This window comes from Ricinus communis, chromosome 7, assembly GCF_019578655.1.
Source record: "Ricinus communis isolate WT05 ecotype wild-type chromosome 7, ASM1957865v1, whole genome shotgun sequence".
NCBI classification, from domain to species: Eukaryota; Viridiplantae; Streptophyta; class Magnoliopsida; order Malpighiales; family Euphorbiaceae; genus Ricinus; species Ricinus communis.
The window spans coordinates 13,940,918-13,961,726 of NC_063262.1; the positions used below are offsets into that span (position 1 = coordinate 13,940,918).

At 33.5% G+C, this 20,809-nt stretch overlaps 1 protein-coding gene across 1 annotated transcript; it reads left to right on the forward strand.

Moving 5' to 3' along the window:
- Positions 1-6,895: 6,895 nt before the first annotated feature.
- LOC8282875 (beta-galactosidase 10) lies at positions 6,896-20,511 on the forward strand. Its single transcript, XM_048377006.1, has 19 exons — positions 6,896-7,313; positions 7,498-7,593; positions 7,696-7,808; positions 7,902-7,968; positions 8,105-8,197; positions 9,738-9,881; positions 10,140-10,228; positions 11,041-11,146; positions 11,279-11,366; positions 11,755-11,873; positions 12,768-12,932; positions 14,315-14,511; positions 14,825-14,934; positions 15,812-15,921; positions 17,228-17,335; positions 18,497-18,607; positions 18,721-18,932; positions 19,536-19,872; positions 20,101-20,511. The coding sequence occupies exons 1-19, from the start codon at positions 7,140-7,142 to the stop codon at positions 20,209-20,211; spliced, it is 2,550 nt and encodes an 849-aa protein (XP_048232963.1). The 5' UTR covers positions 6,896-7,139; the 3' UTR covers positions 20,212-20,511.
- The last annotated feature ends 298 nt before the right edge of the window (positions 20,512-20,809 follow it).

The following is a 20,809-nucleotide window of genomic DNA, read 5'->3' on the forward strand; positions in this document are numbered from 1 at the left end:
AAGTAAATTAGTTCTCCAATTCAAGATCTTCTGCTTCGAGAAGTAAATTGGCAATCTTTCGCTTTGAGAAGTAAGCTGATTATATTCTACTTCGGGATGTAAGATGATAACCTTCCACTTCGAAAAATAAACTGGTGATCTTTCGCTTCGGGAAGTAAGGTAATCGTATTCTGCTTCGAGATGTAAGATGATGATATTCTGCTTCTGGATGTAACTAACTCTCTACTTCGAGAGATTAATTTGTGTGCTTCCACTTCATAAAATAAAATTAATAAACTTTCACTTCGAGAAGTAAACTAATTCTCCAGTTTAGCAAATAAGCTCGTCATCTTTCACTTTAGGAAGTAAACGAATGATATTCCACTTCGGGATGTATGCTGATTCTCTACTTCAAAAGATAAACTTGTGAGTTTCCACTTCAAAAAGTAAACTAAGTCACCACTTTGGGAAGTAAACTAAGTCTCCATTTTGAGATTTTTCACTTTAGGAAGTAAATTGACAATATTACGCTTCAGGAAATAAACTTGAGTGTAGATCAAGTATTTTCTTTCTTTTTAAACTTCTTTTCATTTTTCTATTATATGTTAATGATATATACAAGTAAACAAAGATCACATCAAGCAAAAGATAGTGAAGGTATGTGAAATGCATGTTATGTATATGACATGTAATGCATTTCTAAAGATCATCCTTTAGTTTAGCAGAGGCATACTAGCGCTCATAAGTATTGACATTTTGAGAGTTCAATCGTATGTTCTTCGAGCATATGGCATAGAGCCTGATGGTTTATGGAGAGGATATGGACGATGATGTGACATTGGTGCATATCGGATATCTGAAAGTCATTGTGACAATAGGAAGCTAGAGATAACTTGAATATGCAAGGACTAAATAATTTGCCTTAGGTTGTGTTGAGACTTGTGCAATGATAGTTGTGCCTTCCCATAATCTCATGTAAACAATAACAAAATATTTTCCTTTCTTATGCCTTGCCTTTGCTTAAGCCACTTTTTTAGGTTTTCAACTTAGCAGACTTTTTCTTTTTCTTCTTTTTTACCTTAATTTTTGCCTAAGTCAGCCTTTCAGGTTTTCGACTTAACAAGCTTTTCTTTTTTCTTTCTCTTTTATTTTCTTTTTTTGCCTTAATTTTCGTATAAGCCGCCCTTTTAGGTTTTCGACTTAGCAAGCTTGTTTCTTTTCTTTTATTTTCTTCTTCTTTTTCTTCTTTGCTCTTTTTATGAGATTCGGTTCCATGAGAAGTATGAACTAAAGCACTCGCAGTCCCTTTTGTCAAGCTTATAGATAATTCTACTGATTTTCAGGATTTTTTCTAAGATAAGATTTCTTGGATTTAACTTGAAAGACTCTAGCTCTGCTGATTCATTGAGTGTGATGGCAAGATTGATGGAGACTTAAGTGCTACCAAAATGCAAGAACAATAGAGCTAAAAGAAATGATCTTGCTTCTCTTCAAATCTCATAAATTTAACTTCTTATTTTATTTTTCCTTCTGGTAGTGCATAAGCAATGAAAACTTATGTGCAAAATTTAACAAGAATTCTAATCGAATTTCCTTCATTTAATAAAGGCAATGAACGAGTGCTGTTTCTATTTCATATGGAACCACTCTTGTTATCAGCTAGTCCATTTGGATTTTCTAGTCGAGTATTGTTTTCACTTTATTTCCTTAAATTTTGCTTGACTAGCCTATACAGGTCTTCTAATCAGCATAATCTTTTTCTATTTTTCTTTTTTCTGTTTTTTTTCTCTTTCTTTTCCTTTTCTTTTGTAGATAGTATCTGAAACAGTCCAGATTAACTTGTAAACTTATTACCCCCGAGATTTGAACTCCTTTTTGTTAATAATTTTTTCTTTCTTTGATATGAAAATTTCCAATTCGATCTAAATTTCTCTTTGAGTTAAATGTAATGGGCCTTGCATGTTTCAAGATTAGAGCATCAATCTTTCTTCTCTTAGATCTTCAGAGGTCCTTATTATCCTCAAGGTTGTTATATGATGAGGGATGAACTCGGCCTTCTTGTTGGTTTGCCACCGGCATGGTGAATAATTTTGCTATCTTGAATTCAATCCTGCGTATCAAATACTATCTCTTTTTTTTCTTTATCTCTCTCTCTATCTGTCTCTCTCTTTATTTTCATTCTCTCACTTTTCTCTCTTCAAGAGTTATATCATGTGTAATAGAAGTGTACCTAGGATTATCATTTTTGTCCAAATTAAAAAAATCAATTTAAATAGAATTAAAGTTAAATATACTCATGTAGTAATCATTATAACACACACTACTATTAGGATAAATATAATAAAAATAAGCAAAATCAGAGTTATATCATTGATCCTAAAAGCAAAATCACGTCACTATCTTAAAACAAATCAACATCCGAATCTTGTGAAGCTTCAACATCTTCAGATGGTAGGTTTTCAATCTCTCTAGCTTGATAGTTTCCATATTCTCTCAAGCTCTAGCATTTTCAATTTCTTCTACTTGTAAGCCAACATCATACAAGCTTACAAAAGTCTTAGAATTCATCATCTACAGTCTCTTACTCAAGATGAAGAATATTTCGAACTACCATTCAAACTTAATCCTTTTCAGAAGGCTTGTTCTTCATTAATCTTGCTTTATTTCTCAATCTAGTCAAGAAATTAGAAAAGAAACTCATTGGGATGTTGCTTTCTCAATTCCAAATCCCTCATAAAGACTTCTAGGTGATTGTTGTAGTCATATTACTTCACAAAATTATTACAAAGCTTTTTATAATCAGACTTAATAAGCTTTTCTAACATGTGGTACCAATTCACAACTAGCCCTTCAAATGAAAGTAAAAACAGCTTAACAATTTGAGTCTTGGCCAATTGAATGATACCCATGATAGTAGCATATTGCTTCATGTGCACTATTGGATCTCCAATTCCATTGAACTTATGTATTTCAAGCATGTAAAATTTAGGAGGCAAATTATCTTCTCCAGTTAACATCAATTCATCAAAATCATAGGTCTCGATCTTCGTGGCATATCCGAATTTACGATATCCTCTGCGAGCCTTAGACATGGCGCCACAATCTTAGATTCTATAATGCGATGCTTTTATAGATACTTTGCTTCCTCCAATTGTGATAGTCATCAGATTAGACTCGTAGCTACCTTCTTTTCACATCATGAGAATGCAGTAGTGTTAGTTTAGCAGGAGTAGCTCTTTGGATTATCTGTTTTCCAAAACTCTCAGTCAAAGCTTACTTAAGTTCCTTTGGGACCAATCCTCACTGTCAATTTCACCGATGATTGCAATGCAATAACATCATCCCTCAATGTGATCATCATGTTTTGAATCTTTACCTTTAGGCTTTTATCGAGTTGTCTGATCACCTTTGGTAAAATGTCCTCCTCTCACTTTCACCACCATATTCTTGTCTCTTCCAAACTAAAAGTGATGAATCTAGATGTCTTCAAGACAAGGAATAAGTATGATCCATGATATGCATGATGTACATGTTATAAGTCAATCAAGTAAAGAACAATAAGGGATATACAACAATTCTTTCCAACCTTATTACTCACACACATGGTTTATAGTGAATATCTTTCTTTAGAATTTTTGGTCTTGGTTTTACTATTAACATGGGATAGTTAAAACCGACTTGCATGCCAAAACTCTCGAAGTAAGAAATAAACAAGGTGGTATTTTCAAGTATAAAAGCAAAGCTTGTATGTTATGGGCCAAGGCCTTCCAAGATCTGGGCTTCAAACTCTTATAAAGGAAAATACCTCAAGTAGCAAGCAATTAGGTACATAGTGAAGATTTATATTGTCATCACCATAGGTTAAGTATTAGGTAAGGAGAAAGGCGCCCACAATAAATACCCTTCATTGGCTCGTCTCCCCACTCAATGATCAATGCGACAGAGAAAATTTACTTGACTGTGAGTGATGGTTAGCGAGTATGGTAATTGTAAGATACTTGTAGAACCAAAGAACTACTAGTTGACGCCATCAGAGCTATAGGAATGCCATGAACGACGTCTAGTCTTCTTTCAAAAAAAGGTTTACAAATGGTACCTTATTGGTGGAATTAGCCTTCTTTCAAAAGAAAAGTTAATAAATTTGAAAATGTCATCGCACATCTAAGAGAGCAAAATTTTAGAAAAGGAAAAACGCAAAAGATACATAAAACTCAAAAGAATTTTTTAATAGCCATATTTATTTTTAAGGGTCTGTTTGACTAAATTATTGTTGATAGATAGTAGTTGATAATGGTTGCTAGTAACTTATAGTTTATAACTGATAGCTGATTTAATTAAGGATTTATTTCATTCAAGGTCGGAAATGGAAATAGAAATTGAAAAGGAGTGAGAATAGGAATGATTATATTTTAAATGTCGTTTGGTTGAACAAGAAATGTGAATCAAAATCATTTATGATTGATACCAATAATAATACTTAATTATAGTTAAAAATAATATATTTAATTGATAATTATTAAATGTAATAAATATACAAAAATAATATTTATAGAAACAACAAGTTATTATTTCACTTGTTTGACCATTTATAATTGATTTTCAATAAATGAACTTTTCATTTCTTAAGAGAAATGGTGGAATGAGGGATTATGGTTGATGGGATAATTTCATTAGCATTTCAGGATGATTTTTGATGAACCAAATACCAACAATGAAAATCATCGATTCTCATTTCCATTCCTATCTTATTTTTTCACGAACCAAGATACCCCTAAGTGTTTGATAAATTAATTAGTTCTTATTGTTTAAATACTTAATGATGCCGATTTGATGGTTTGAAAGAAATAAAATTATATTTTTATTATTATATTGAATAAGTTAAATATAATTTAGTTAATGTATCTAATTTATGTATATACATAAACAAATAATTTTTATTTATAAAATATAAATATAAAAATAATATAATGTATTGTTTATATTAATTTAAATAAATTGGAATGTAAAAAGTCATCCTTTTAGTTTATATTTTTTCTAGCTTAAAGTTATATAAGTTACTCTACATTTAAATAAAAGATATATTAAATTAATTTTTTTATTTTATGGTCATTATAATAGGTTTAAAGCCGTTAATGTTTTAAAATGATAATATATGATGCATATAATAATACTGAGATTACATTAGGTACATACACTATTACAAATAGGATAGTAACATGTATATATAAGTGTTTTATATTTTAATATTGGATAACTAACATATACCCAAGTATTTATAGCTAAGCTAATTCTAATTATCTACATTGGGTGTATATACTTGTTTACACCCAAATTTATAGTACTGGCCCAAGCTTAGACCCATAGAGAAAACTCATTTAATTTTTATCCAAATTCTAAAGCTTATAGATTTTGGCTCATATTCGGATTCTTGATCCATTGATAAATCTTCGGCCCACTGGCTAAGAGTTGGTTTAATAATTTATAAGGATTATTGATATATGAAAAATAAGTAAGCAGCAAGGTGGAAAAATAGTTACCAAGTCTTTTAGAAGCTTGAAGCACATTTTTATAAAGTGGGAAAGAAGGAATATAAGTGTCAGTAGTAGGAAGTGGTATGGAAGTAAAACATATCTAGAAAGAAAAAATATGGTTATGTTATGTGAAGAAGGTAGTTAGCAGAAGAAGGAAGCATAGTGAAATGTTGACAAAAAGTTGAGAAGAGTGAAAAGAAGAAGGAAGTTACGTCCTTATCAACATGTACAAAATGTGAAAAACAACAGTATGTACTCTCAAGATGCGGAGTTAATTGAGGATAAAGCCAATGATGAAGAATACTCCAAAAAGATTCTACAAACCATAAAAATCAATAAATAGGCAAACACTCCTTAATGAGAAAATCTCAACCAATCAAATATCAAATCAAAATAGACCTAGAGTCGGTAAACTTTATCTTTACATAGTCAAACTATCCTTAGAGTAGAAAATTTATCCTTAGATTAGATTAACAATCTTTAGTCTGGAAAAATAATTCTTAGTTATAGTCTACAATATGATCAAACTTTCAATTATTCTTCAGTGATCATTTATATTTTATAATTCATTTATTTTATGCAATTAAAATCCAAAGTTATTCAATTACTACTTGAGCGTTTATTTATTGCAATTAAATTCCTTAGCTCGCATAATTATATCATCACTTTTAACTTACAGTAATTTAAATCTTAGTTTTATTCCTTAAACTCATTTTTACATTCTGAGTTCATTAAATACATGTTCTTAGCTCATATTTATATCTTTAGCTCTTTATTAATTTATCTTTAGCTTATTAATTAGCTCCGTACAATGATTTGATAAAATTGCATTAACTTAGTTAAGAACTCAAAATAGTTTAGATCATTTTATTACCCGCACAATCATCTAGATTAGTAGTCAAACGATCCCGCATTTTATATTTATTGCATCAGCTATAATTATTTGATGTAATTAGCTTCTGGCACCTTTAACAATCAAACGCACATGAAAGAGTCAAAATACTGACCAACAATATCATAACGAATAGAGAAGTGGATATATATAATTTACAATTAAATGATTGAATAAACTTTTTTTTAATATAATTAAAAGAAGGGAAAGAATGGATGACTAATGTATTATAAAATATTCATAGGGCTATAACTAGCTTCAAATAACTACAAACCGGTTATTGCAACACTAACCTCAGTCTTGAAGAAAGAAATCCAACTAAAGCATGACCTGAGTGATTTTGTAGGAGGGATAATTGACCACCCAAATAGACAATTAATACTGAAAAAATGAGTCATTCATTGATGGAGCTAGTGTACGGGCAGGTATATATACCAATAGCAGTGAAGAATTTTCCATCAAAAGAACTAATGTGACGGAGCAGTAAGAAAGTGAGTGTAGCTAGCTAGTTTTCCTCCAAACAAATAACTCAAATGACACCCCACAGTATTGATTGAACCCGGGTCCCCAGGCCTTTGTCTTCGGTGGTAAACTACATTATATAAATAACACTGCACTAAAATACACTTCACATGGAGCTATTAGTGTCTCTGCATCTACTGGTACTAGGATAGATACTAAGAGCTAGGATAGATACTAAGAGCATAGATCTTTCGCTTAATTATCTCCAAGTAAACATGTCCACTATCCTTCTACAACTTTCATCATTATCCTTCTTCTTCTTCTTCTTCTTGTCCTTTACATTGTGTTGTGGAGGGAATATAACTTATGATTCTCGCTCTCTAATCATTGATGGCCAACGGAAGCTTCTCATTTCTGCTGCTATTCATTATCCCCGTAGCGTCCCTGGGGTCAGTAGTGCTCTGTCTTATGTTTTACTTTGAGCTTTACTTTGCTTGAAAATGTATTGATAAAAAGCTCAATTGGGTTCGTATTCCTATTAATTTTCACATTCTTATTGGATAAGTTGATTTTGTGTGTTTCTAGTACCAATATTTAGGTCTTATCTATTAAGTGAAATGTGGTGTCTTGTAGATGTGGCCGGAGCTGGTCCAGACGGCGAAGGAAGGAGGGGTGGATGTGATAGAAACATATGTATTTTGGAATGGTCATGAGCCTTCTCCTTCCAATGTGAGTGTAATGTTATTAAAAAATTGCTCCACACTGTTTCATTTTATTTTATTTAATCTCTCCACTGACTATTTGCCGCAAATCTCTTTTGGAAAATGATAGTATTATTTTGAGAAGCGATACGATCTGGTCAAGTTTGTGAAGATTGTCCAGCAGGCTGGGATGTATTTAATTCTTCGCATTGGCCCCTTTGTTGCAGCAGAGTGGAATTTTGGGTATCACATTCACCCATTTTAATATTTATCTATGTACAGTTAATATGTTAAAATTTCATCTGACCATCTTAATATGTAACTTTGTGAATGAAGAGGAGTACCTGTTTGGTTGCATTATGTTCCTGGAACAGTCTTTCGAACTGATAATTATAACTTCAAGGTTTGAAAGTGGGATCTTTAGGTTTCTTTCTTTTCAATAATATCTCCAAATTTCCTATATCAGGATTTGTGTTTTATATATGGAACGGAATGTGGTTGCATTTGCTGATTTTGTTACCTGTTGGCCTTTGCTTCAGTATCACATGCAAAAATTCATGACTTACATAGTGAACCTAATGAAGAAAGAGAAGCTTTTTGCATCGCAGGGAGGTCCCATCATCTTAGCTCAGGCAAGTTATAACTATTGTTCCCTTTGTCTAATACTTTCTAATTAAACTGAGTTCCAGTAGCAACTTTATGTCATTCTATTTTCTCTACTTTGATTTCAGCACTTTCGTTTTGCTGTATGGATATGGTCTTGGCTCTTGAGACTTGAATTTTTTAAAATTTCCATAATGGAGCCAAATCAACTAATCTATGCCTATATAAGTAATATAAAGCTGGACTCTACAAAAGAAGTTGATAGGAGATGGTCAAGTGGTGCTTCTTAATGCTAGAGTGCTGACATAGATTGATAACATTTAATCTTTTCTTTAAGTGACCCTTCGTATCTTCAGCCATTAAGTATTTCAGATTTTTAACCTTTCTCCTCTCTCATTAATTGTGATTTATGTTGCTTTAAGCCTCTTCCTGTTTTGTTTCTTTAAACTCTCTGCTCCCTTTTTTTGCTTGCCTATAGATGCTCATCTTCCAATTCTCATTTTCTATTATTCACCCACACAAAATTTAAATAGAACCTGCAAGTCATCCTTGTTTTGCATTCTTCGCCCACAAATGAGTGGTATTAATGTGTTAGATTTTTTGATTGAAAGTTTGGCTTTTATTTTTTCACATAGTACAAGGTATTCTTTTTTTCTTACAATAAATTTTTTGTAGTTTGATTATATCTACTAAACATTTTTGTTACAGCCCCTACAATATGCGGGTCAATGCCTGGTTATTATATTATTGCATTCCTAGAAATAATCACAAACTTGTCCACCTAAAGAGAGTAGCACTTTCATTGTAGGATCTTAATAGAATTGGGCTTCAACCATCTCATGCCTATTTACTTGTGAAAACTGAAACAATTATGTGAAAAACTTTCCACATGAAAAGAGATATGAAATTTTGCTTAAAATGTATTCGTGTCCCAAATTCTCAGAAAATTGAGAACAAGTTCTGTATTTCCTCAATTTACACTGATTACTGATAAAAATGTCTCCTAGTTGTTCCTTTCTTTATTCTTTCTAATAGTTTCCCAATGAACATCTAAAGCTAGAATTAGAAAAGAAAACTGGAAAATATCTCTTTAACTAAAGAAGGCCTGAATTTTCAAATTATACTTCAGTTATGTGCCATGTGTATCTGGACTATTCGTGAAGATTTACCTATTAATTGGCTTGCAATCTTTTCTTCTTCTTCCAATTATGATCTCTTGACTTCAGCTGTTCTTGCATTGCAATGACTACAAATGGAAAGCTTCATTCTGTAGATCTCCTGGATAATAATAAAATTATAGTCCATCATTGTTTAGGCGGAGATATGTAGTGAACTTGAAATAAATATGGAATTTTCAAGTTTAAAACTCTGTAAGATAACAGTCATAAATATATGACAGGAAGTGAGATGCATGTTCCTACCCTATGTCTTTCTATAGTACTTGTACTTTTGAATAAACAGGTTACTGCTTTTTAGATATTCTTGTGGTGGACCAATAGATAGTTTATAATTTGTTCTAAATGCTACAAAAAAATTGAGATCAAATGCATAATTTTCTTATGATTGTAGGTTGAAAATGAATATGGATTTTATGAAAGTGCTTATGGAGAAGGCGGAAAGCGATATGCCATGTGGGCTGCTCAAATGGCTGTTTCTCAGAATATTGGTGTACCTTGGATAATGTGCCAGCAGTTTGATGCTCCTAACTCTGTGGTGAGAGTTTATCAAATTTTCAATGGATAAGAGTGCATGAGATTAGGCATACTCTAGATTCAGTTTTGAAAAGAAAGTATCAATAGATTCATGTCAACGCAAGTGGTGGCATTTGATTGTGCAGGATTATTTAGCAAGCAGAGATTTCTTCGATTTGGTCCATTAGGCTAAAAATTTGGAAACTAAGAATTTCTAAGTTCTAGCATGACCCGCCTGTTTTTGGTTTTTCACATTTTCTTGTTTTTCACTTTGGTGCAGATAAATACTTGTAATTCCTTTTACTGCGATCAATTTAAACCTATCTTTCCAGACAAGCCAAAAATTTGGACTGAGAATTGGCCTGGATGGTAATTTTGTTTTTGCTCTCTTATCTATGTTTATTATATGCTTTCTGAATTAGCTTCTACAAGTTTATCAACTTATGGGACCCCCCGAATAACATTATGTTTGACAAAAATGAGGGTAAGGTAAGGCAAGGTAAGTAAATAGAGGTAATATTAGGAGATAAGGTAGAGTTTTTATTTTTACTTTGAAAAAACTAGATGGTAAATGAAGTTTTAGAAGGTAATGCAGAGTTTTTTAAAGTATAATCTCCTCAACCCACTGATTTGGTGGGTTGAGATTTTAAGGGTTCTGAAAATTCTTAAAACCTCCAAAATTCTTACCTCCTAATTAGTACTTCCTTCTTAAACAGGGGTTAGAGATTCCTTCACACACAAGACTGCCGCATGGTTGAACTTTTGTCTAAATAACTTAATCTTTTCTTAGGTCTGCATACATCTTATATCATCCTGAAATAGAAATTATTGATTGGAGGCTTTCATAGAAGTAATACATCTTAAGCCTGCAGGCTTACCTTGATATGCTGCTGCTACTTTGCTTCTTATGTGTGTGTGTGTCTGCACGCCCATATTGTGTATTTATGTGTAGGTTCTTAGCAAATTTCTCTTCTGCTGACTTAAACTTATTTTTGTTTACTTAAGTTAATGAGATCAAAGATTGTACTTGGTTTAGGAGATCCTGGGGGAGGAAAAAGGCTTTGAAGTTATGGTGTTGTCTTCTATACTTGCACTAGTTTGGTGAATGCATACTTGATCGAAGCTTCAGAGAATGTTTAATTTTTTTTTACTCAGTATGATCAATGCTTTTTCTTTTCCAGGTTTCAAACATTTGGGGCCCCTAATCCTCACAGGCCAGCTGAAGATATTGCCTTTTCTGTTGCTCGTTTCTTTCAAAAAGGTGGCAGTGTACAAAATTATTATATGGTAATTCAGATAATCATTTAATGTTCTAAACTTATTTGTGGGTTATACTTTCATGTTTGTAAACAAGATTTATTAATCACTTAAAGTCTTATGTTATTTTTGTTATACTTTCATTACTGCCTTTTCTGCTAGTATCATGGTGGAACAAACTTTGGTCGCACTTCAGGTGGACCGTTCATTACGACAAGTTATGACTATGAGGCACCGATTGATGAATATGGTAAATACTTTAGATACCATATTTAGATATTTAGATAAAGTAAGGGCTCTAAAAGGACTTCTTCAACTAAATATTCCAATCAATTAATCAATATGAAGAATGTTGATTGATAAAATATAAAAAAAGTAAAATTAAAACTAAAAAGAATTAATAATAACTTATTGTATTCTCTCCTTCTAAGTTTTTATCATGGAAAGCGATCTCTTTTTATAATTAATGCATGATGCATAATATAAACTTATTATAATGCTTAATGGATGAATATAGAGAGTGCTAAAATCTTTCCCTTCCTGTCATGTTGCAAATCAGTAATATGGAAATACTGAGTACTTATTTTAATGAATGGGTGGTGCTTAATAAATCTGATGTGATCTCATGTGGTTGACAGGGTTAGCTAGGCTTCCAAAATGGGCACACCTTAAGGAACTCCACAAGGCAATAAAGTTATGCGAGCTTACATTATTAAACAGTGTTCCAGTTAATTTGTCACTAGGTCCTTCCCAAGAGGTGACTTTTTCTCTTATTGAGTTACTAACTTGTATAAATGCAATAATGGATTATCTTTTTTCCCCTTTTGTTCTTCATTGTACAAACTTTTCTACCACATTAGAAGTAGTTGTGATGTAGTCAAAGAAAATTGTATCGAGGAATCTATTGGCCATAAAACTTGATTACGAAATTTCATAGTCTTGTAACTATTGGTTATTTTGAGGACATGGAGAGAGTAATGCTGCTCTAATGTCAAAGGCAGCCAAATAAATTAGCTTCTTGAATAATAATGCAAATTAACTTAAAAATGCTTGTCACTAACTCAGAATGGTTTTAGCTAATTTGCATGTTAAAAAACCCAAAAGATGTATGTGGTGATGATAAAATAAAAAACTTTTTAGCCCCAAGGGAAAAAAAAGTTTGGAGAGAGATAGAGAGCGCAAATAGTCTATCATTGAGGTATCTAGCAAATTTCCTTGTCAACATTTTCAAGATTTGAAATTTAGATTTTATTTGTTAATACTTGATCAACCCATACAGCAGAGGAAATTGGGTATATTTACCAAGACTTGGTTGTGCAGTGAAACCATCTTTCTATTTTTGGCGTCTCTCCTTACATTCCTATTAATTTTGGATAGTAAGTTGCATTAATTTGGCTGAGAATAGTATGTCATTTGGCTTCACATTTTGGATAGTAAGTTGCATTAATTTGAGGAACTGTTTTCAGTTTGCTACATGCCTATATCTATCAATTTCCTATTATATTATTTGATCGCTTAACAAGATGACAAGCTTCCTGCAGTTTTCAACTCTGGTGGTTCTTCTGTTCCAAGCTCTGTTATGTTTGAACATGCCTGAGTCCAAACCTAAGCATGCAACTCATTATCATTTGTTGGTGATCACTTACTGCAGGCTGATGTCTATGCTGAAGAGTCCGGAGCATGTGCTGCCTTTCTTGCTAACATGGATGAAAAGAATGACAAGACTGTTGTATTTCGAAACATGTCATACCACCTGCCTGCTTGGTCAGTTAGCATTCTTCCTGATTGCAAGAATGTGGTTTTCAACACTGCGAAGGTAACTCTTCATATTACCAAATGCCAGTATTCTGCTAAACATTCTTGCAGTAGCTCCATTGCCAGGAAATAATTTTGACATTTATTTCTATTTGAAACAATATCAGTGTTGCCTTATTAACACAATGGGTTAGAAATATAGAGGTTAAATGCAAGCAAACCTTAATGTAGTGTAATCCGAGAATATGAATGAAACTCAGAAATTCTCTTGTTGCACAATAAAGTCCATAGTCTCAATTGTACATAGGCATCTGCCCAACCCTAAGCACAGTCTTCAACTGACCCAAAAGAATTAAAATCAAATTCAAAACGATACTGGGGAAACCGGACTAAAATTCGGCTAGGGCCCTAAATGGGCAGAGATTTTGGACTTAACAAAGAATAGCCTAAAAATGTATGTAAACACTAGATTTTGACACAAAAATGACTTGAACCAGGTACAGCCTACTTGAGAGGATCTGCAGCTCTGAATTTAACTTTCTGTTGAGTTTTATGGGTCTCATACTCTGTCTAAACTGGATGTTAAAGTTTTTTCAATTCTCGATACTTTGTGCACTGCTCATTTGTGCTTCTAGCAATTAGCTCTACCTAGGACCTCTTACACAACGTATTATATGCCATTGATTATGCTTTCTAAAATGATTTGATTTTAGATTTCAGACTACAAGCTTAGTATCAACTTTGGCTGAAAATGAGATTAATATGTGATTGATCTATTCAGTTATAAAATGCTAAGTTGTTGTGTTCAGACTCTTTTCTCATGCCTAATTGCTTCTGGTTTCTGCATGAGCAACAATGCAACTGACATGGCGTTTCTACAATAAATTGAAATCAGACATGGCTGTCAATGCAGTTTGTTATCTGAGAAGCTTACATCTCAGATTGCTGGCAAAGATGAGATGGTGAAAGAGTGTCTCCTTATCCCCACTTCCTTAATGTTAAATGTATAATTACCAGAAAGGAAACGAAAAACTAGGAGTTTAACAGTGATGAGAAATTTTAAAACCAAAGCTAATTTTAAAACTGAAGCTAAGGCCCTATCTTTTCAGAATACTTAATAGTTATCCAATGCAAAGAAAATGAAAAAGATCATCAAATTAGAAGATCAGCAACATTTCCCACCAGCAAACCACAAAACATCAAGCAAAAGTTTCAGAGTAGTTGTTTTAGTCATTATTACATCAGACTTAACAATTTATACCGTTCTGTTAGTAAAAAGATCATCAAATTAGAATATCAGAAACCCCATAATCAAACCGAAGAAAACCGACCGCAATTTTGGAATAGAAAATACGATAAATCTTACACTAGTAATGAATATACCTGTTCTTTATCCTGTCGTTCTTTATCTGAATTTGGCTTTGAACTTCTGCATGTCAACAGGTAAATTCCCAGACATCTATAGTTGAAATGGTACCTGACGACTTGCGCTCATCAGATAAAGGCACCAAAGCTCTTAAATGGGAAACTTTTGTGGAGAATGCTGGGATTTGGGGGACTTCTGACTTGGTTAAAAATGGCTTTGTGGATCACATTAATACCACTAAGGATACTACTGATTACCTCTGGTATACAACAAGGTTAGTCCTGCTTGATAGAAACCAAACAGCATAAATAATTATAGCTTACTTGTGGATATATGTCTTGATTATTCAAATATGAATTTTGAGTGAATAGGGCTGAGAGAACAGGTTTACTTGTAGCTGTCTTTCATTTCTACAATATAGGCTCGACGAATAGGCTTTAGGCTTTTGATCCTTCACAAGTCACCTTAAGTTTTCTGTGTGAGTGTGAATGTAATTGATCTGTGCTAAAAATGATAATGCCTATATGAGAGGTGTCTTTGCAAGAACTTACCAATTTTGAAACTAACACAATACACTTCATTGGCAGTATTTTTGTTGGTGAAAATGAAGAGTTCTTGAAAAAGGGAGGTCGACCAGTTCTGCTGATTGAGTCAAAGGGTCATGCTCTCCATGCTTTTGTTAATCAGGAACTTCAAGGTTATTAACTTGTTTTCTTCACATGGTTAATTTGGCTGCAATTCTTTTTAATTGTGATCCAGTTATTGTAGAAGTAATAGATAGATGCAAATATAAAGCACCATTTTATATGTCACTACTTTCTGCTCTTATGACTGCTAGTTAATTGTGGTACAACCTAGTTGCCTTAGGTTCCTCAGTCGTATCATATAGACATGATCTATGCCTATGGTTAGTATATATAATTTAACCAAGAGTTATAGTTCCGTTGGTCTGGGGGGAGATGCAAGTCTTTTGGTCATGCAGCCTCTGGCAGAGTGATCTTGAAACCTTATCAATTGGTCTACCATATTTCTGAAGGTCTGCAGTACCCCTTGATCTTTGAGAGTACATATCCCCTCCTTGCTCAGCAAGTAATATGTTTTTGATTGGTGACATTGGACAAAACTATAGAAATAACTCTCATTTGCTCACCTGCATTGATGCAGCAATGAATTAACTAAAAGGAAAAGAATTGCAATTATAACTGACTAATCAGCTTCTGCTGAGTTTGATAATGTAGCAATAGCAGAAAACCTAGATGGTGTGAAAAAGATGGACTTTTAATCACCAATGGTATGCTTGTTTATGTACAACTGAGAAAGTTGAAATTTGTACATTATGCAGGCCTGGCCCTTTAATTCAAAGGGTGGAAAACTCAGAGGAAAACATAAATTTTAATTACTAGGGCGAGGATAGTTACAAGGATTTTTTATGCTTTATTACTGCTACTTAAGTTTCTAGATACCATTAATTCGCATGCCATTCATGATACAATGATTTCATGTTTGATTTACGTGAATTATGCATAACAAGTTAATGGGACTAACAATATTTAGGTATACCTGCAAATAATCAGGCACTGCATCTGGAAATGGCACACACTCGCCCTTCAAGTTTAAGAAGCCTGTATCTCTTGTGGCAGGGAAGAATGATATTGCGCTCCTGAGCATGACTGTTGGTTTACAAGTGAGCAGTATTCTTCAATTGCTTACCTACTTTAATGCCAAGCTTTTCTTTTGTTGGGGGGCTTCATGAGTTTTGTCAATTGTTAAATAGTCTTGCATGTTTATTAAAAATGCTCTAAGTCTATAAATAAAGCAGTAGCAGGAGGAGGTAGCAATTGGAAGGGAAGGGAAGGGAGGTGCCTGGACTATAACACACTGGATAATAAGAACAAGTAGTATATATAAAGGAAGCAGGTAGCAGAGCTCCAACATGCACATAACACAAGTATACAATTATAGCCCTGCTACCTCTCTATCTCAAGGGTTTGTCATTCCTACTCTCTAGGGGGCCAGTTGGGTCCTATCCCTTCTTCTACTCAAAAAAATAAAAAATAAAAAATAATTAGTCAATGATCAAAGCATGTCAACATAGAGGATTCCTTTGTCTCTTTGCATTATTCCTTGTTTTGAAATGAATGGATGCCAGCCCGAACTGTGAGATGTATGCTTTTTTTCTCAATGTTCTGCCTGGTCGCTTTGCCTTCTGCACAAATTCTTCAAATAGATACTTGTACATTTATCTCCTGAGAATGTGAACTGTTGGAGCTAGGAATACCTGTGTGCTTCCCAATCTCTGATTCTTTGGAAGTCATGCTTCATTTGCATGTTGGATAGAAAACTTTCTTGAGGTGTTTTGAACATTAAAATTTTTTCCTATATCTTTAAATAAATTGTGAAATTGTTTATATTTGCATTCTTGAGGGTAAGTTGAAAGCAGGCCTGAAGACTGGAGTCCATGTATATGAGCATCTAGTCATTTGCTTAATTCTTCTTTCTTTTCTGAGTTTCTTGGATGCATTCATGATTTTTGAACAGAATGTGGTTAAATCCAACTGTTGCATTTTGTGGGTTAATGGACATATCTACTTATCTTGACAAATGATGATTAGCAACATTTAAACAGGGCTATATAGCATTGGAAATTTAGAATTCAGTTATACAAGTGGCCATTCTTGTTAAGAATTCGGGTTTTGAGGACTCTGCAATCTTCTTCCTCATTAAAATTTTTGTTCTTGCTGCATTTGCCTGCATTTCACTAGTCTTACCATCATTCTGTTAGCCATTAGACACATCTTAAACATTGCTACCAACTAGAATTCAGATGTGCTATTTTTTTGCAGCAGTTCACATCTCTAGATATATCTAGAATCATGAAGGCTCCTGCTTGATAATTGCTCTCATCCAATGCATTTCTGATCTTTCTTTGCATCTCTTTCCATTAAATGATACAATATTAAAACTGATAACTATTTCTCCGCTGCTTTCAGAATGCCGGCTCATTTTATGAATGGGTAGGAGCTGGATTAACAAGTGTCAAGATGAAGGGGTTCAACAATGGGACAATAGACTTGTCTACATTTAATTGGACATATAAGGTATTGCATTTGTTCATATTCACTTTTTGTATATATTCTTTGTTCACGTATTCTTGGTGTACATTTAGAATCTCTCCTTTGGAGGAGATTTGGTAGGCAATGCCTTGCCTGTGTGTATTCCTTTGTGTCTTACACTAGGTACACTAAAAAATACCTATTTTTGGTAGAAAGAGATAGATATTGTAGCATTTATATCATAAGTAATTCATAGGTGTTTATCCCAAAAATAGAGGCAATTGTAACAGCTTAGAGTTTGAATTTTGAGGATCAATGCTATTTGTCCTAAGTTCAAACTCATCCCACCTCCCAGTTTAAATAAAACCTCCTACATGTTACTCATGGAAAGTTGTAGATGTTATTTGCTAATGAGATGGACTGATAGAAAATATGTTTCCATATTAGGTCACAACACAATGCCCTTACTACAGAAGATTATCCAGAAAATAAAGAAAAGAAATAAGATTTGTATTCAACCAATGTATCTTTAGGTCACGACCCAAACTCGGGGCCGAACCGGCATTAGGACACGGAAGATGCAGGTGGCTACCGTTTCCCATAGCAAGCCTAAAAACATATTATTCTAAATCAAATTCTCACATTACTCTTCATAACTCAACTATACCCTTAGGATTTAGGAGGTAACAAATCCCAATTAATTAATAATTTACTTATTATCCAACTCATTTTTATTCATCCGTAATTCATTCACAAATAAACCTCGACCAATACTCATAAGGCTCGGAAGTAACACACAAGTATGATTATTCAATAATATAAGACTATTTGTTACATAATCAAATCACAATATAGTTGTTATTCATTAATGCATACAATTTTATCATTCGAGACATAACTATAATAAACCAAATAACTAATACTGCAAAATTTAAGACGTTTGATAACCACAACATGACGTCTTAATTCAATAGAGGCGTCCCACAGAGAAGGAATGTATTGTCCTAGTATTAATGGATCACACATTCATACAATATATATTTAACAATATTATATACACGCATATTCATAACACCAATAAGGCTCCATTATATTTAAAAAGGAAACTGCAATTTACTGAAACTCAAGCTGCAGGCTACAAGACCTTTAAGGTATGTAATATTTAAATCTTAGAAAATGTTCTTTCTCCGGTCTTGTGTTTCCCAGATTGGATTGCAAGGAGAAAAGCTTGGTATGTATAACGGTATTGCAGTGGAAACTGTAAATTGGGTTGCAACCTCAAAACCACCGAAGGATCAGCCACTGACATGGTATAAGGTATTTTGGTAAAAATCACCTTTTTTCAGATGCTAATATATCCAAATTTTCTCGTTTTTCGAATGGCCTATGCAATTGCATCTTTTATTTTCTAAATACCTGGAGTTTCTCAGGTTGTTGTGGACCCACCAGCAGGTGATGAACCCATTGGGCTTGATATGCTTCATATGGGGAAAGGTCTAGCTTGGTTGAACGGAGAAGAAATTGGAAGATACTGGCCCAGAAAAAGTTCTATACATGATAAGTGTGTTCAAGAATGCGATTACAGAGGCAAATTCATGCCAGACAAATGCTTAACTGGATGTGGAGAATCAACTCAGAGATGGTAAACTGAAAATACTTATTCTAGTGGAGAAGTAGAATAATGGTTTCCATTTATTGTCTTTTCTTATCAATTGCAATGAAGTTGAATATGAGTGGAGCTATCATGATCAACTTCAACAATTAATAGTGAAAGTGATAATCAAATACAAGTGAGGAAGATATTTTATTTGCTATCCACATGTCCGTGAAATATTGAATATTTTTATTCTAGCTACCAGAAGTTGCTGAAGTTTGTGCTCAGATTCTATTGGTTTTCACTGATCTCTATATTAGCCCATCTTATTCAGCATGAAAGGTTCTTGTGCATATTGAAGTAATTCTTGAATTACCACACGCTACACTAACTGTAATACCAAAGGAGTTACTTTTGGTAAAAAAAAAAGGTCATGCACTCCACTTATTTAGAAATTTTTTATTCAAGCGTTATTAAGTGATCGCACTTCTAATATAGGGCAGTTGTTTCTTATTGGATTCTTTTGAACTGTAAAATTTCTTTCCATTCTTGGATGGAAATTTATTGTCGATCCAATTCTGTTTATATTTTCTTTCTAGAAGAGTCTAGCAAATGATTCCAAACTATGTGACAGATTCTTGTGTGGACCAGGTATCATGTTCCACGGTCTTGGTTCAAACCGTCTGGAAACATTCTGGTGATCTTTGAGGAGAAAGGTGGAGATCCCACCAAAATAACATTCTCGAGACGGAAAATCTCTGGTGTGTGCGCTCTTGTTGCTGAGGATTATCCAATGGCTAACCTTGAATCACTGGAGAATGCTGGAAGTGGAAGTTCCAATTACAAGGCTTCTGTCCATCTCAAGTGTCCCAAAAGTAGTATTATATCGGCTATAAAATTTGCTAGTTTTGGATCTCCTGCTGGAGCATGTGGATCCTACAGTGAGGGAGAATGCCATGATCCTAAATCCATATCTGTGGTTGAAAAGGTAAATTCCAATTTAACAATGATATTGTATACCTACCTTGACAATTGGTTGTGCGTTCATTTACTCCACTTAAAATTCTGCATTTGTTTGAGCGCATCCCATGGGTTTTTTTTTTTTTTTTTTGCTTTTACTTTCCTTGAAGAGTTCTCTTGAGAATTTTCTTCGACTTTCCGAATATGTTATTCAGTGTGGTTAGATTGTCCTGAAAAGCAATGAAAAAATTATCAGGTGTGCCTGAACAAAAATAAGTGTGTCGTAGAAGTAACAGAAGAGAACTTCAGCAAGGGTTTGTGCCCTGGCAAGATGAAGAAACTTGCTGTGGAAGCAGTGTGCAGCTGAAATTATCAGTTCCATCATCAAGCAGCTTCAAAGATGCAGCATTTCATCCCTGCTAAAGTAGAAACGAGAAGCTGAGAATAAAGATAGAGAAAGAGAAAGAGCAAGAAACATTTATTCTGCAATTCATGCAAGCGAAGGCTATGCTGCTGTTATGTATTGTTAATATACGGAAATAGCCAGCAAGGCAACCATGTGTACTCAATTACAAGTCGAGTATTAAATGATGAAATGTTGTCAATGAGAATTTTGTAATCACATTTTGCCTATATATTAAAATAATTCTTTTTTGAATTCCACATATTTTCCATCTCTAATGATATCAAAGTGCTGCAGTAAGCATTCATATGCAGTATGAGCTTTCTACTTCGTACAAGGGCCATTTGGGATTGCTGTCGAGTATGTAAAGGTGCTTTTAATTTTAATTTTTTTAATTTAATATTAAATTCTTTTATTTCCTGTAAAATATTTTTGTAAATATATTTTTCAAATAAAATATCAGGTTATTGTGCTCAACCCTGATGTAGTTAAGCTGGAAACCCTAACAGATTGAAAGAGGGAATAAACGATAGAGTGAGAGAGAAGTGTGAGCTGAAAAATG